The sequence below is a fragment of the Peromyscus eremicus genome, chromosome 4 (genome assembly GCF_949786415.1).
Source record: "Peromyscus eremicus chromosome 4, PerEre_H2_v1, whole genome shotgun sequence".
NCBI lineage: Eukaryota > Metazoa > Chordata > Mammalia > Rodentia > Cricetidae > Peromyscus > Peromyscus eremicus.
Genome location: NC_081419.1, coordinates 65,852,338 through 65,867,447, shown reverse-complemented (window position 1 = coordinate 65,867,447; position 15,110 = coordinate 65,852,338). Strand labels below are relative to the sequence as shown.

The 15,110-nt window shown below is 35.4% G+C and overlaps 1 protein-coding gene across 1 annotated transcript; it reads left to right on the top strand.

Annotated features, from left to right (window-relative positions):
• Positions 1-2,293: 2,293 nt before the first annotated feature.
• On the top strand, positions 2,294-3,223 carry LOC131908357 (olfactory receptor 4A47-like). Its single transcript, XM_059259411.1, has one exon. The coding sequence runs from the start codon at positions 2,294-2,296 to the stop codon at positions 3,221-3,223; it is 930 nt and encodes a 309-aa protein (XP_059115394.1).
• The last annotated feature ends 11,887 nt before the right edge of the window (positions 3,224-15,110 follow it).

Genomic DNA, 15,110 nt, shown 5'->3' with positions numbered 1-15,110 from the left:
AGAAACTGGGTAAACTTTTCACTACACAATTATATCAATTGAGTTTATGACAATTAGTACATTGAGGAAACTTTTGCACGCACAAAGTTACAGAGAAGATTGCATGTGACATGTAAATGAATATAGTTTTGGAAAACCAAAGGAAATTGATAGCACTTATTTTGTGTCCTTGAAAGTTATAGTTCCAACTTGTAAAATAGAAGATTCTTGCTGAAAAGTGATTCCTCATCCAATATCAATGATTCTTTCCTTTGATATGAGCCCCTTGTGTAGACCTTGAACCTTTATAGGATAGTGATTCTTTGTGGTGTCTAGAAGTCTATCTTGATCATCACAATGTAATGTGTGTACTTATAGTCACTTGTCAAATACAGGTTGTAAGGCATTCACCATTATTTTAGATGGTGTGACAGGCTTCCTGTCTCTGAAATTAGTATACAGAAAAGAATAGATGGAACTAGGGGGACATAAAATTGTTTTGGACAGGAGAGTCAATGGGGCTTCATAAACTGGTGAATAACAAACATAGAAACAATGCAGGAGTGGAGGAAACTTTTAGAATTTGTTTTAACGTGGAACAAAGACAGAGTTATTACTTCATTAGAGAAAACTTGGAAGGAATGGATTCATTCTGAACAATTTTAAATTTACTTTTGCAAATACTCAATGGGTATATAACTAGAAATGCAGACAGCAGTTTGAAAATGAGGGGAGAAAGAATGGTGAATTCATACTATTTTGGTGTGCTTTACACATTGATAGGTTGGGGAAAGGAGGGATATCTAATGCACAAAGTGCAGTTGTCAGTGATCTTGTTAGACATCTGAGATTCTGTTATTTCTGGATCACATATTATTTCCACACAAAACATTATAGTTTCATTATTATCCCTTCCATATATTTATACACTGAAGTCTTAACCTAGGAATTCACAATGTGACTTTATTTTTTGTCAGAGTGTTGATATAAGTCACCAAGTTAAATTCATTATGGAAGGTAACAATTACTCATGATTTAATGTCTTTATTATAAAGATAAATTTGACTAAGCATGGTGGCACATATTTATAATTGTAAAACTTGAGAATTAGATGCAGGATCTGGAATTCAAGATACATAGCAAGTTTGAAGCCAACCTGGGCTACATGAGACTTGCCTCAAAAAAAGTGAGAAATTTTGGTACAGGGAGAGTACCATATGAATGCAAAATTGGTGATGGATATTCCAGGAGCAAATGGTTTCTTAATGGTCTGCTGAAGAACCCATCACTGTGTCTACTTGGTTCTGAATTTCTAGCATGCAGAACTCTTAGACAACATATCCCAGTTTATACAACATATTCCAGTTTGTGCTAATTTTCATTTTCTCTTCTTTTTAACAGAAGCTCTAGTAAAAGAACAATGATTTTGGAACTAAAAACTGTTGCTGCAATAAATATCTAAAGCTGCAGAAGTGGGTATTGGGTAGATGCTGGAAGAGTTTTAGGATTTATGATTTAAAAAAAAAAGCTTGGACTCCCTTGAAGAACGAGACTGCTTGCTTATTGTAGTACGGACAGGGAAAGGTGATTTTTCTCAGGGTATAGAAATGAAAGAGGAGAGCTGCAGAATGTACACACACACACACACACACACACACACACACACACACACACTCCCTGAACCGAATATTCTCAGAACCCTGGACGTTAAGGTAGTCGTTGAGGTCTCAACTAGAAATGAAAAATGTTATTAGAAACTAGAAGGAAGACATCTATTGTCTTAAAGCAGCAGAACTAGTAACTAATACAGAGATTTTATTGTCATGCATTTGTAGTTCATTTGTCTTTGAGTATGCAAATCACCCTAAGATTCATAATTATAATTTTGTGACTTCACATATGGTATATCTACTCATGGAATCCCCTTTCTGTTCCCTGTTGCTCTCTACTTCTTTAAACTCATGTAAACTTGCTTCCTCTGAGAAGTATTCCCAGACCCTGGTGGATTATAAATCCCAATACTGTGAATTTACAGTATGGCATGAATAATAAATGTTTGTCATGATGCTTATGAAACTGGTCTTTACTGACTGACTTCATCATTGCATATCAAATCATTTAGGTCAGGGAACCTTGTCTTGAATGACTTGGAAAATCCACATATTTATAGCAGGGATTTTTGCACAAATATATGTGGAATATATTTATTTAAACAGATGGATAAGGAAGCACTGATATCATACTCTAAGGATATTTTCATTGTTTTATAGGTAAGATCTTCTCATATCTGAAATCAGAACCAATGAAAGAGTAAATGGAACCAAGGAGCAATGTAACCTACTTTGTCCTCTTGGGCCTCTCAGAGAATCCAAAGGTGCAGAAAGGGCTTTTTGTCCTGTTCTTGCTCTCCTACATTTTGACCATGGTGGGAAATCTGCTCATTGTTATGACTGTAACTATTAGCAACAGCCTGGGCTCACCAATGTATTTCTTTCTTGCTAGCTTGTCATTTGTGGATATCATTTATTCATCAGCCATTTCTCCCAAATTGATTTCAGATTTGTTCTTTGGTCAAAATACAATATCCTTTAAATTTTGTATGACTCAGCTCTTCACAGAACACTTTTTTGGTGGATCAGAGGTCTTTCTTCTGTTGGCGATGGCCTATGATCGCTATGTAGCCATCTGTAAGCCCTTGCATTATTTGACTATCATGAAGCAATGGGTTTGTGTTGTGTTGTTGATATTATCTTGGATTGGAGGATTTTTGCACTCTGTAATTCAGCTCAGTACTATTTATGGACTTCCATTCTGTGGTCCTAATATTATTGATCATTTTATGTGTGACATGTACCCCTTATTAAAGCTTGTTTGTATTGACACCTATGTCATTGGCCTCTTAGTGATGGCCAATGGAGGGCTGATCTGCACGGTTGTGTTTCTACTCTTACTCATCTCTTATGCTGCCATCCTGTACTCTCTAAGGAACCTTAGTCAGGAAGGGAGATGGAAAGCTCTCTCCACCTGTGGCTCTCATATCACTGTTGTTGTCTCGTTTTTTGTTCCCTGTATTTTCATGTACGCACGACCTGCTAAAACTTTCCCCATTGACAAATTGTTGAGTGTGTTTTATACAGTCATTACCCCCATGATGAACCCCTTGATATATACTCTGAGAAACTCAGAGATGACAAATGCTATGAAGAAGCTCTGGAGAAGAAAAGTTACTTCAGGACACAAATAAGTGAGTCTTCTTCAATGAAGGAAGTCGTCTGACTGAAGTTGTTTCCTTATGATGTATATCTTCTGAATTCTGATATTAAATTCCAGTATTTCTAAAGCATTAATACAAAATACAAATGAATTAAATGGTTTTACTCTTAATAAATTTCCATGCTATAATATAACTTGGATAATATCTTGTTTATTACCATACCTGGACAGGTATAATGCATATAGCATTGAGCACCAAATGAAAAAGAAGTAATGAATTAGTAAATGAAAATTTTATGGCATTGCACTGATTTAATTTGTATTTATGATATTTACATTGCCTTGTTTCATTTTTAGTTTTCTTTTTACATTGATTTTTTATAGCAGCTAAGTATTTAAATACTATTAGACTCTTGCTGATATTTGATATCATTTACATTATATACAGAATTTTGGATGTATAATTTTATAAAATAAAAATAGAGAGCTTAATAGAAAAAATAATAGAGATAGAACACACAAAAGTTATAAGAATGTAGAATCAGTGTACCTGTCAGTCATCTGGATGCCACCGCTCTCAGATGCTAAGACTGGACTGTGCTTTAAGATTCCCCAAGTAGGAACTGTCATCATTCATGAAAAGGATGAGCCTGGAGGACACAAGCTAAGTGATAAGCCAGAAATAGAAAGACAAATAATACATAAAGTGATTTCTATGTGGAAAAAAAAACACAATCATACTTACTGGAGCAGAGACAGAATGATGGAAGTCTTGGGTTGAGTAAACAGAAGATGTTGAGAATATGGAGGTTTATTATAAAAGACTGATAATTTCCAGAGTTGAATGTATAATGTATTGCATATTTGAAATTTTGTAAAAAGGAAGATCTAAAATGTTCTTATAACAATAAAATTAAGAAAAAAATTTTACCATGTAAGGGGATGAATCTGTTAATCAGTGTAACAGTGGTAAATTTTATATACTGAACATGAACTAATCACCTCTTTAACAGTTCACCCTCTCATATGTTTTAAATCTCTCAACCACACATAATACTACTCTTTTGGCCAGCTAAAATGCTGAATAGTTTGTTTGAACTGCTTTTGTTTCTAGTTTCTCTTTAGAACATAAGATCCCTGTCAGATTATCAATGCCCATGGTATTGATAGATTAGTAAATCATTTGAATGACTGCTTTATAGAAATGATTAACTGAAAGTTTTAAGCAACTTATTTTCTGTCACAGTTTAAGTAGAATTTTGATATTTTTTTGAATATATATATCATGCCTAAAATTTAGAAAATGCATGTCATTTTCCAGGAATCATGCATATGTTATTTGTGTTTGCTTACTTGTTCTGAACATTGACTCCATTATGTATGTAGTACTATTAAACTTAGTCCTTACAAGTACAAAAACCCTTCACAAAAGGTTCAGAACCCTCCTCCAAGTTCTTTATCTTGAGACAACCATGCCAGAAGCTGAACTGCAGAAGTCCAGCCTGTCTTCTCATATGACAGGTATGGTTGGTTACAAGGGGAAGTTGGCAAGGATTTCTGACCTACTTACCTAAATCGAGAAAATTACCTTCATTTATACATATGCACTTATGATACAATGCGATATGGCACTTTGGGTTCACATTTTCTATGAAGAGAACTTTTATGGGAAAACTGATAAAATGGTAAATTGTGTAGGTTGCATCAATGTTATCTCTTTAAAATTTTAAATTATATTAAATTACATTTAAATCGCATTATACTACATTACATTAAATTACATTTATCTATTTACTCTATATGCATTTATCTGTTTGTGAAAAAATACATATTCATTTTCCCTGTGCTTATATATGTCTATGTTTTTAATCCATAATTCTGTCAGAGACATACTTTTAAATGCCCTTGAGATGGTTCAGTAGGCAAAGGCACCTGTTACCAAGGCTGGTGTCCTGAATTGAATTCCTGGGACTCACATGGTGGTAAGAGAGAACTGACTGCCACAGGCTGTTCTCTGATATCCATATGTGCACCATGGCACATGAGCACATGCACACACACACACACACACACACACACACACACAAATAAATAATAAATGCATACAATAAGAAATTTAAAAGTATTTTATGTTTGATATAATTTCAGAATTATATACATATGCAAGAATTCTTGGATACGCTTACCATGACTTCCCACAGAATCATATTTTTGTATATTTGCTTTTTGCTTCATTTTGGGTACTTGTACATAGAATACATGCACAAACAATAAATAAATTAAAAAAGAAATAAGATTGATATAAGCCTAACAGCTTATTGCTCTTTCACTAACTGTCTCAGTAAAGCGCTCTGTGTAGCAAAAGGGAACCCAGAGTGTCACACTGCATCTGAACATGTGCACGCATGGCAGGCATTCCTTTACATAAAGCCATTTCTGAATCTTTCTTTGTGTCTTATCAGATGGATATTTTTGTAGGCTATGGACCAGTTATTTTGTAGAACATACTATGTATGCATATTATTATTTAGGTTTTTCTCCTCTTCTTTATGTTCAATTTTGCCTGTAGTAGGAATATCTAGCAATAGAGGCTGAATTTTCCTAAGGTACCATATTAGGAGGTGCTGGCTCTTGATTGTTAGTGAGGTTAAATTTTATCATTTGGTGATGGTGGTGTTTTCTTATTCTCTTCATTTTGCTTTTTATCACTCGGAACTTTGATCTTACCCACAAAAGACTTTTGCAGGAGCTATTGAGATCTGGAACTGCTAACTCTTTTGTTTTCTCTGATTATTGGAGTCTTTGTAAATCTCAAGTTGTTAGTCCCTACAAAATGCTTTGTAGGTTACACTATTCGTTGGTGAAGAAAAGTTTACTGTTCAGGGACAGCTTCTCAGATAAGGTGAACATACATAGCCATGTTTACTACAAAATTCTGAGCAATAAAATTTTAATAGATTGCAGGCTACCTATATTGAAGCATCCAGGGTTTCATTTTGCTCTTTACCTACAGTTGGTACTTGTCTCCAAAAGTTTCTAGCAGATTCTTCTAGAAGGAATTAGCAGGCCATGTAGCTGGTTTGTAGTGAGCTGTCCTAAGTGCTGAAATATACGGGCAGAAATGCTAGTCAGACTTCAAAAGACTGGACTTAGAGACATTCATTATGCCATCGCATTGCTTCACCTCACTCAACGCAAACCTGTACATGTCCTTAATTGATTTCAGGTGGGTAGGAGTCTCTTGACATTAGAATTCTAATTCTGTCATTACACGAAGACTCACATGAAGAGGGGAGACATCCTGTTCTTAAACTGACCCTGAGACTTTATGGGTGCTGCCTTGGACATTACTAGGAGACACAGTCTCACAGCAAATAAGGAAAGAACCATCAGGACTCAACCCTACACAAAGAACTACAGGCAACTAAGGCATGCTGAGAGGGAGGGAAATAAACTTTCCCAGGGAAGAGCACACCAAATGGTTATCCAATAACAAATAGCCTATCCTGAAAACATACCTACAGGAAACATACAAAATGAGCAGCAGCTTATATTTAGAAATATATATGTATAGACATATCCATATATGCATATAACAACAATTAATGAAAAAAGGTCATAAATTCGAAAGAGGGAAAAGAGGGGTATATGGGAAAGTTTGGAGAGAAGAAAGGGAGCAGGGAGGAGATGTAATTATATTATAATCTCAAAAATAAAAAATACTTAAAAAATGACCCTGGGGCAATAAAGAGACATTTTACTGTTTCACTATTAAATGTGATACTGTTTTGAGCTTTGATTTATACATTTATATCATATTAAAATCATTCCTTTCTCTTAAAAGACAATACAGTTCTAAGAGTATGATATTTTCCGTGAAACGTAAGCATGCATTGAGGATCTAGCTTATCAACTGTAAGTGCTATTTCTCCCCTTCATGCAAACTAATTATCACCCACGCTTTCAGTGAGACAAACTGCTGCCAGCTTGTAAGTGGGGCTATTAACGACAACAGCCATTTCAAGTCTGTGAATGTGAGCACAAGGGAAATAGGATCAGAGCACTGCTGTTTGCCATTAATTCATGCTATTAATGCCAGTCTCATTGTCGTAATGCAAAGCCTCACCCAACTCAGTTGTTCATAGGCTAAATGGTGTGTGTATTTAAAACAGAGATTCAAGAAAAAAAAAGAAAATACATACGTATAATAAATGGAAGTAAAAAGCATGCAGGATTACCTATATTTTTTCAGATAAATCATATTTGAAAACAAAATTGTAAAGAAAGACATAGAGGGTCATTACATAATGATAAAATGACCAGTCCTACAAGAGGTTATAGCACTTGAAAATGCATATGCATTCAACACCAGGACACAAAATATATAAAGCAAATATTATATCTACAGTGAAAGACTCCAAGATAACAATAATAATAACTGAGGATCTGAATACCCTACTTTCAATCACTGGACAGGCCATATAAATAAAAAATGAACAAAGGAATACTAAAATTTAGACATAACACAGAACAAAAGACTTATCACACATTTACAGAATATTTCTTCCCATAGCTGTAGAATAAATATTCTTATCAACACACAGAACATATTTTTAGGATAGAAATTATGTTAGACTATGAATCAAGTCTCAAAAGATTAACAACAAAGTCAAAATCAACCCACTGCATCTTTTCTGACCACAGAAAATAAATTATATAAATCGAGTACAAATGAGCTGGGGAAATTGCAAATATATAGGAAAAGTAGTCAATGTGCTAGGAAAAAGTAAATGGGTGAATGAAGAAATTAATGGAGTAACTTAAAATGTAAATATAAAAATTGAAACACAGAAGCCAGGCTTGGTGGCACATGCCTTTAATCCCTATACTTAGGAGGTAGAGGCAGGTGGATCTCTGTGAGTTTGAGGCCAGCCTGGTCTACACAGTGAGTTTCAGCTCAGCTGGGGCTATGTAGAGAGACCCTGTCTGAAAAACATTGAAACACAGCATACCAAAATTACAGAATAGAGAAAAAACACTGAGGTAAGTTTATATAATAAACATCTTTGTCCCCAAACTAGACTTATTTAAAATGAATAATATAGTAATACAGTTCAGAGAACTAAGAAAGCAAGAACAAACAAAACAGATTAGTGATAAATCAATTGGTATCAGGGCATCAATCAATAAAATGGGCAATACAAATCATAAAACCTTTATTATATGTAAAATTTTGAAAGATGAAGAAAAGACAATGATACTCAAGTAAATCAGAGATGAAAAAACAGAAGCACTAATATTACCTGAGAAATAGAAACATCCTTCAAGAATTGTAATAAACAAACATACAACAGCAGTTTGGAAAATCTGGAATAAATGAATTAATTTCTCCCCTTATTAAAAATGCTGAGATTTGAGAATTGTCCTTTCAAACTTTGTAAAGAATTATGTTGGAATTTTCTTAGGGATTGCATTGAATCTGTAGATTGCTTTTGGTAGGATGGCCATTTTTACTATGTTAATCCTACCTATCCATGAGCATGGAAGATCTTTAAATCTTCTGATATCTTCTTCAATTTCTTTCTTCAAAGACTTGAAGTTTTTTCATACAAGTCTTTGACTTGCTTGGTTAGAGTTATCCTAAGGTGTTTTATATTTGAGACTATTGTGAAAGGTGTTATTTCTCTGGTTTCTTTCTCAGTCTGTCTGTAATTTGTATATAGGAGGGGTTGCTGGATTTTGTGAGTTAATTCTGTATCTAACTACTTTACTGGAAATGTTTATAAGCTGCAAGAGTCCCCTGGTGGAATTTTTGGAGTCTCTTACGTATGGTATCATATCTTATGCAAGTAAAGATACTTTGACTTCTTCCCTTCTAATTTGTATTTCTTTGATCTCTTTCAGCTGTCTTATTGCTCTAGCTAAGACTTCAAGTACTACATTGACTAGGGATGGAGAGAGTGGACAGCCTTGTCTTGTTACTGATTTTAGTAGAATTACTTTGAGTTTTTTCCACGTAAGTTTATGTTGGCTATGGGCTTTCTGTAAACTGCCTTTATTATGTTGAGTTATGTTCCTTGAATCCCAAAACTCTCCAGTACTTTTATCATGAAGAGGTGCTGGATTTTGTCAAAGGCTTTTTTGACATCTAATGAGATGATCATGTGATTTTTTTCTTTTAGTTTGCTATAGCATGGATTGCTTTTATTGCTTTTCATATATTGAGCCATCCCTGTAGGTCTGAGATGAAGCCTACTTGATTATGTCCAGCTCTGTGGAAGATGAGAGAAGGAATGTGGGAGTCAGGGGGCGATGGAGGACACCAAGAGAAGAGAGCCCTCTAAAGCAACCGAGCAAAGCTCATATTAACTCACAGAGACTGAAACAGCAAGCTCACGGGTCTGCTTGCTAATGTCTACACCAGGTCCTCTGTGTATATATTATAGCTTTCATTTTAGTTTTTTATGGTACTCCTGTACATGTGAACAAGTGGATCTCTGATTCTTCTGCCTTCTCTTAGGGCTCTTTTCCTTCTGTTGGTTTGTCTTGTCCAATTTCAATGTGATGGTTTTTGTTTTATCTTATTATATTTTATTTAGTTAAAAAACACTATTGGGATAAAAAACTTGATCTCAGAATAATAAAATAATAGATTGCAATTTTTAAAAAACCTAAAAATGTCTTTGAAATTGTTAAGATTTAAATACATATATGTATATAAAACATTATTATTATTATTATTATTATTATTATTATTATTATTATTATTGGGTTTTCGAGACAGGGTTTCTCTGTGTAGCTTTGGAGCCTTTCCTGGAACTCACTCTGTAGCCCAGGCTGACCTCGAACTCACAGAGATCCACCTGGCTCTGCCTCCCACCGCCAGGCCTAAAACATTAAATATAACACAAAAAGTAACAAAGTTAAATTAAAAAGAAAAGTTTCCTAATAAATAAAATCCAAAGAATAGGTGACTTAATTGCAGGATCACAGCAAACCTTTAAAGTACTAACTCTTGTTGGCTCAACACAAAACAACTGGCAAAAAGGGATGTTCTAACACTAATACTATGCTGATCCAAAACCTGTGTGTGCACAAAAAGACAAAAAAGAGAACTACAGAGGCACATGAGAGACCCACATCTGAGCAGCAGCCTGCAGCAGATGTTCCAGAGCTAGTGTGGAGACCAGATCCTACCTAGTGTGAGAACCAGAGGTGAGTATGAACAAGTAAGGACAAGTGTTGGGGAAGCCAATGTACGGCAATACTGGTAATGTATATATGTTCATTTGTCTGTTGTCATCTTTACACAATGTATGCACACATCAAATGTTACATTTAAATTTGTAGATCTCTTGCTATTAAGCTGCTTGAAAATAAATTGAAAATTGAAAATCAATAACTAAAATGACTGCAATAAATTTTATGGCATCATTTTTCTAAATATCAGGCAATAGTGACTTTCCAGAGAAGGCTTAATACTGATTAAAAACACAACCTTCTGTAATATGAGTCAACAGAGAAGCTTTACAAGGATCTACACATGGGACTTAGGACACCCTGTGATTCACATGGTATCAGCTTTCTTAGTAAACCATGTTTACTAGAAAAAGATTCAGGTTTGCATAGTATTAAAACTTTATTTTTTATTTTTTCAAAACATTAAATAATTCATTTATTAAATATTAATTATTAAAAAATTAAATATTAATTTTTTGAAATTTAAAATTTATTTTTAAAAAGCACCAAGAGTACAGATGCTGTTTCTCTTGCAAATAATACATTTGATATTATAGGATTTAATCTATTTGTTTCGTAAAATTTAAAATGCTATTGTTTAGTAATTCCATCACCTATCAGCTGTAGTTCATATTTAGGCCTCTGTGACACAGAAATATCAGTATGTATCTAAATGTCCGAGGTACATGTGCTCACTATGTTGATGACAGCCAAAATAAGAGATTAGGCTGGAAGCCCTTGAACATTGTCAATTTTAGGAAGACATGAATGCTTTTCTAATAGCAACAATTGTTTAATGTTTGACAGAAACTAAAGAATAAGATAAAAAGAATGAGGATCACTATGGTTCCATCTCATACAGATACAAGCCTTAATCAAAAGCTTTGTTTCCCTGAAAGTTAAAACACCAATTTTCAGCTCTAAGGGATGCAGAAGGCCCAGCTCTCAGCCTCTGTAGCTCATAGCTTTTTGGACTGATTGAGACTGTGCTTTGTTGTGGTGTCCTTAATTGCAGGGACCGAAGCTGCTGCTAATTCATGCAGGTTTAATCATTACTTGCCTTATGCAAATGCGTCATGATGTACAACTCATAGTTCCTATACATTATATTGGAAATTTTCTTCTTATATTATAGGTTTTCCAAATGATCTTGGGAGTTAGGTCTCATTGTTGGCAAGATCTGAGGCTCTTATCTCCAGGGATTACAGAAGTAAAGAAGCCTGTTCAAGGGACATTGCTCTATGAAGACTTTAATACTATTAACTTACACTCATCACCATAGGGTATCTTCACATTTATGCATGTTACCTTCAATGACACTCATAAATGTTTTATAATATAGTCTTCAGTACAGTTTAATTACTTTATAGTAGTAAATGTATACATGTTACTAGTTTTCACCTCTTCAATTAAATATACTCCTGAATATTTATGCTTCTATAAATTGGATTTACATTTTTTGTCATCTACCTGATCCAATTTGTTTTTTTTGTTAAGAGATTTTTTATTCATTTTATATAGAAACCACAGATCCCTCTTTTATCCCTTCTTCTACTCCCCTCAAGCTTTCCTTCCCCAACTCACCTCCCCCATCTCCTCCTCTGAAAAGGTAAGGCCATCCATGGAGAGACAGCAAAACAAGCCTAGTACATTCAATTGAGGCAGGTCCAAGCCCCTCCCCCCTGCATCAAGGGTGAGCAAGGTATCCCACTATAGGTAATGGGCTCCAAAAAGCCAGCTCATGGACCAGGGATAGATTCTGATCCCACTACTAGGAACCCCTTAAAAAGACCAAGCTACACAGCTGTCTTGCTTATGCAGATGGCCTAGTCCAGTCCCATGTAGGCTCCACAGATGTTGGCCTAAAGTTTATGAGTTCCCACTAGCTTGGTTTAGTTGTCTCTGTAGGTTTCCCATTATGATCTTTATGCTCCTTGCTCATAGAATCCCTATTTTCACTCTTCGACTGGACTCCTGGCCTGGTGTTTGGCTGTGGATCTCTGCATTTTCTTCCATCAGTTACTGGAGAAAGGCTCTATGATGACAGTTCGGGTAGTCACTGATCTGATTACTGGGGTAAGCCAGTTCAGGCACTCGCTCCCAGTCTAAACTGGAGTCATTCTTGTGGATTCCTGGGAACTTCCCAAGCACCTGGTTTCTCCCTATCCCCATGAAGTCTCCCTCTATCAAGGCATCTCTTTCATTGTTCTCCCACCCCGTCCCTGTTCCATCTTGACCATCCCGTTCCCTTATGTTCTCATCTCCTATCCCTTATGCTCTATTGTCCCCCCTCACCCCTAGTTTACTACAGAGATCTCATCTATTTCTCCTTCCCAGGGCGATCCATGTGTCCCTCTTAGGGTCCTCTTTGTTAGCTAGCCTCTCTAGAGCTGTGGGCTGTAGTTTGGTTATCCTTTGCTTTATATCTAGTATCCACTTATGAGTGAGTACATATCATATTTATCTTTCTGAGTCTGGGTTACCTCACTCAGGATGATATTTTCTAGTTCTATGCACTTACCTGCAAATTTCATGATGTCATTGTTATTTACTGCTGAGTAGTATTCAATTGTGTATATGTATCACATTTTTTTTATCCATTCTTCAGTTGAGGGGCTTCTTGGTTGTTTCCAGGCACTGGCTATTATGAATATTGCAGCTATGAACATAGCTGAGCAAGTGTCCTTGTGGTATGATTGAACATTCCTTCAGTATATGCCCAAGAGTGGTATCATTGGGCCTTGTGGTAGATTGATTCCCAACTTTCTGAGAAACCGCCATACTAATTTCCAAAGTGACTGTGCAAGTTTACATTCCCACTAACGGTGGAGAAGTGTTCTCTTTGCTCCACATCCTCTCCAACATAAGCTATCATCAGTGTTTTTGATCTTAGCCATTCTGACAGGTGTAACATGGGATCTCAGAGTCATTTTGATTTTCATTTCCCTGATGAGTAAGGATGTTGAGCACTTCCTTAAATGTCTTTTGGTCATTTGAGATTCTTCTGTTGAGAATTCTGTTAAGCTCTGTAGCCCATTTCTTAATTGGATTGTTTGGTATTTTGATGTCTAGTTTCTTGAGTTCTTTATTTTTTTAGATCAGCCCTCTGTCAGATTTGGGACTAGTGAAGATCTTTTCCCATTCTGTAGGCTGTCATTTTTGTCTTATTGACCATGTCCTTTGCCTTACAGAAGCTTCTCAGTTTCAAGAGGTCCCATTTATTAATTGTTGCTCTCAGTGTCTATGCTACTGGTGTTATATTTAGGAAGTGGTCTCCTGTGCCAATGTGTTCAAGGCTACTTCCTACTTACTCTTCTATCAGGTTCAATGTAACTGGATTTATGTTGAGGTCTTTGATCCACTTGAACTTGAGTTTTATGCATGGCAATAGATCTGGATCTATTTGCAATCATCTACATGTTGACATCCAGTTTTGCCAGCACCATTTGTTGAAGGTGCTTTCTTTTTTCCATTGTACAGTTTTGGCTTTTTTTTTTGTCAAAAATCAGGTGTTCATAGATATGGGGTTTAATGTCAGGGTCTTCAATTCAATTCCACTGGTCCACATGTAGGTTTTTATGTCAATACCAAGCTGTTTTTTTATTGCTATCGCTCTATAATAGGGCTTGAGGTCAGGAAGCTTCATGTCTCCAGAAGTTGCTTTATTGTACAGGATTGTTTTAGCTATCCTGGGTTTTTTGTTTTTCTGTATGAAGTTAAGTATTGATCTTTTGAGGTCTGTGAGGAATTATGTTGAGATTTTAATGGGGATGGCATTGAATCTGTAGATTGCTTTTGGTAAGATTGCCATTTTTACTATGTTAATCCTACCTATCCATGAGCATGGGAGATCTTTCCATTTTCTGATATCTTCTTCAATTTCTTTCTTCAGAGACTTAAAGTTCTTGTCATACAGGTCCTTCACTTGCTTAGTTAGAATTACCCCAAGGTATTTAATATTATTTGTTGCTATTGTAAAGGGTGATATCTCCCTGATTTCTTTCTTGGCCTGTTTATTATTTGTATATAAGAGAGAAACTGATTTTTTGAGTTAATCTTGTGTCATGCCACATTACTGAAGGTGTTTATCAGCTGTAGGAGTTCTGTGATAGAATTTTGGAGGCCATTTATGTATACTATCATATCATCTACCAATAGCAAAAGTTTGACTTGTTTTTTTTCCATTTTGTATCCCCTTAATCTCCTTTTGTTGTTTTATTGCTCAAGCTAGAACTTCAAGTATTATATTGAATACATATGGGGAGAGTGGGCAGCCTTGTCTTGTTCTTGATTTTAGTGGAACTGCTTTGAATTTCTCTTCATTTAATTTGATATTGGCTGTAGGCTTCCTGTAAATTGCCTTTATTATGTTTAGGTATGTTCCTTGTATTCCTGATCTCTCCAAAACCTTTATCATGAAGGGGTGTTGAGTTTTGCCAAAGGCCTTTTCAACATCTAATGAGATGATGATGGATCTCACATCAAGAATCTACACATGGGACTTAGGGCACCCAGTGATTCACATGGCATCAGCTTTCTTAGTAATCCACATTTATCTAGAAGACTCAAGTTTGCATAGTATGAATATTTTAATACTATTAACTTATAATTCATCAACATGGGGTATCTTCTCATTTATGAATGTTACCTTCAATGACACTCATAAATGTTTTATAGTA

Excerpts from the sequence above, each read along its gene's own strand:
- LOC131908357 (XM_059259411.1), top strand. The coding sequence starts at position 2,294 with ATGGAACCAAGGAGCAATGTAACCTACTTTGTCCTCTTGGGCCTCTCA.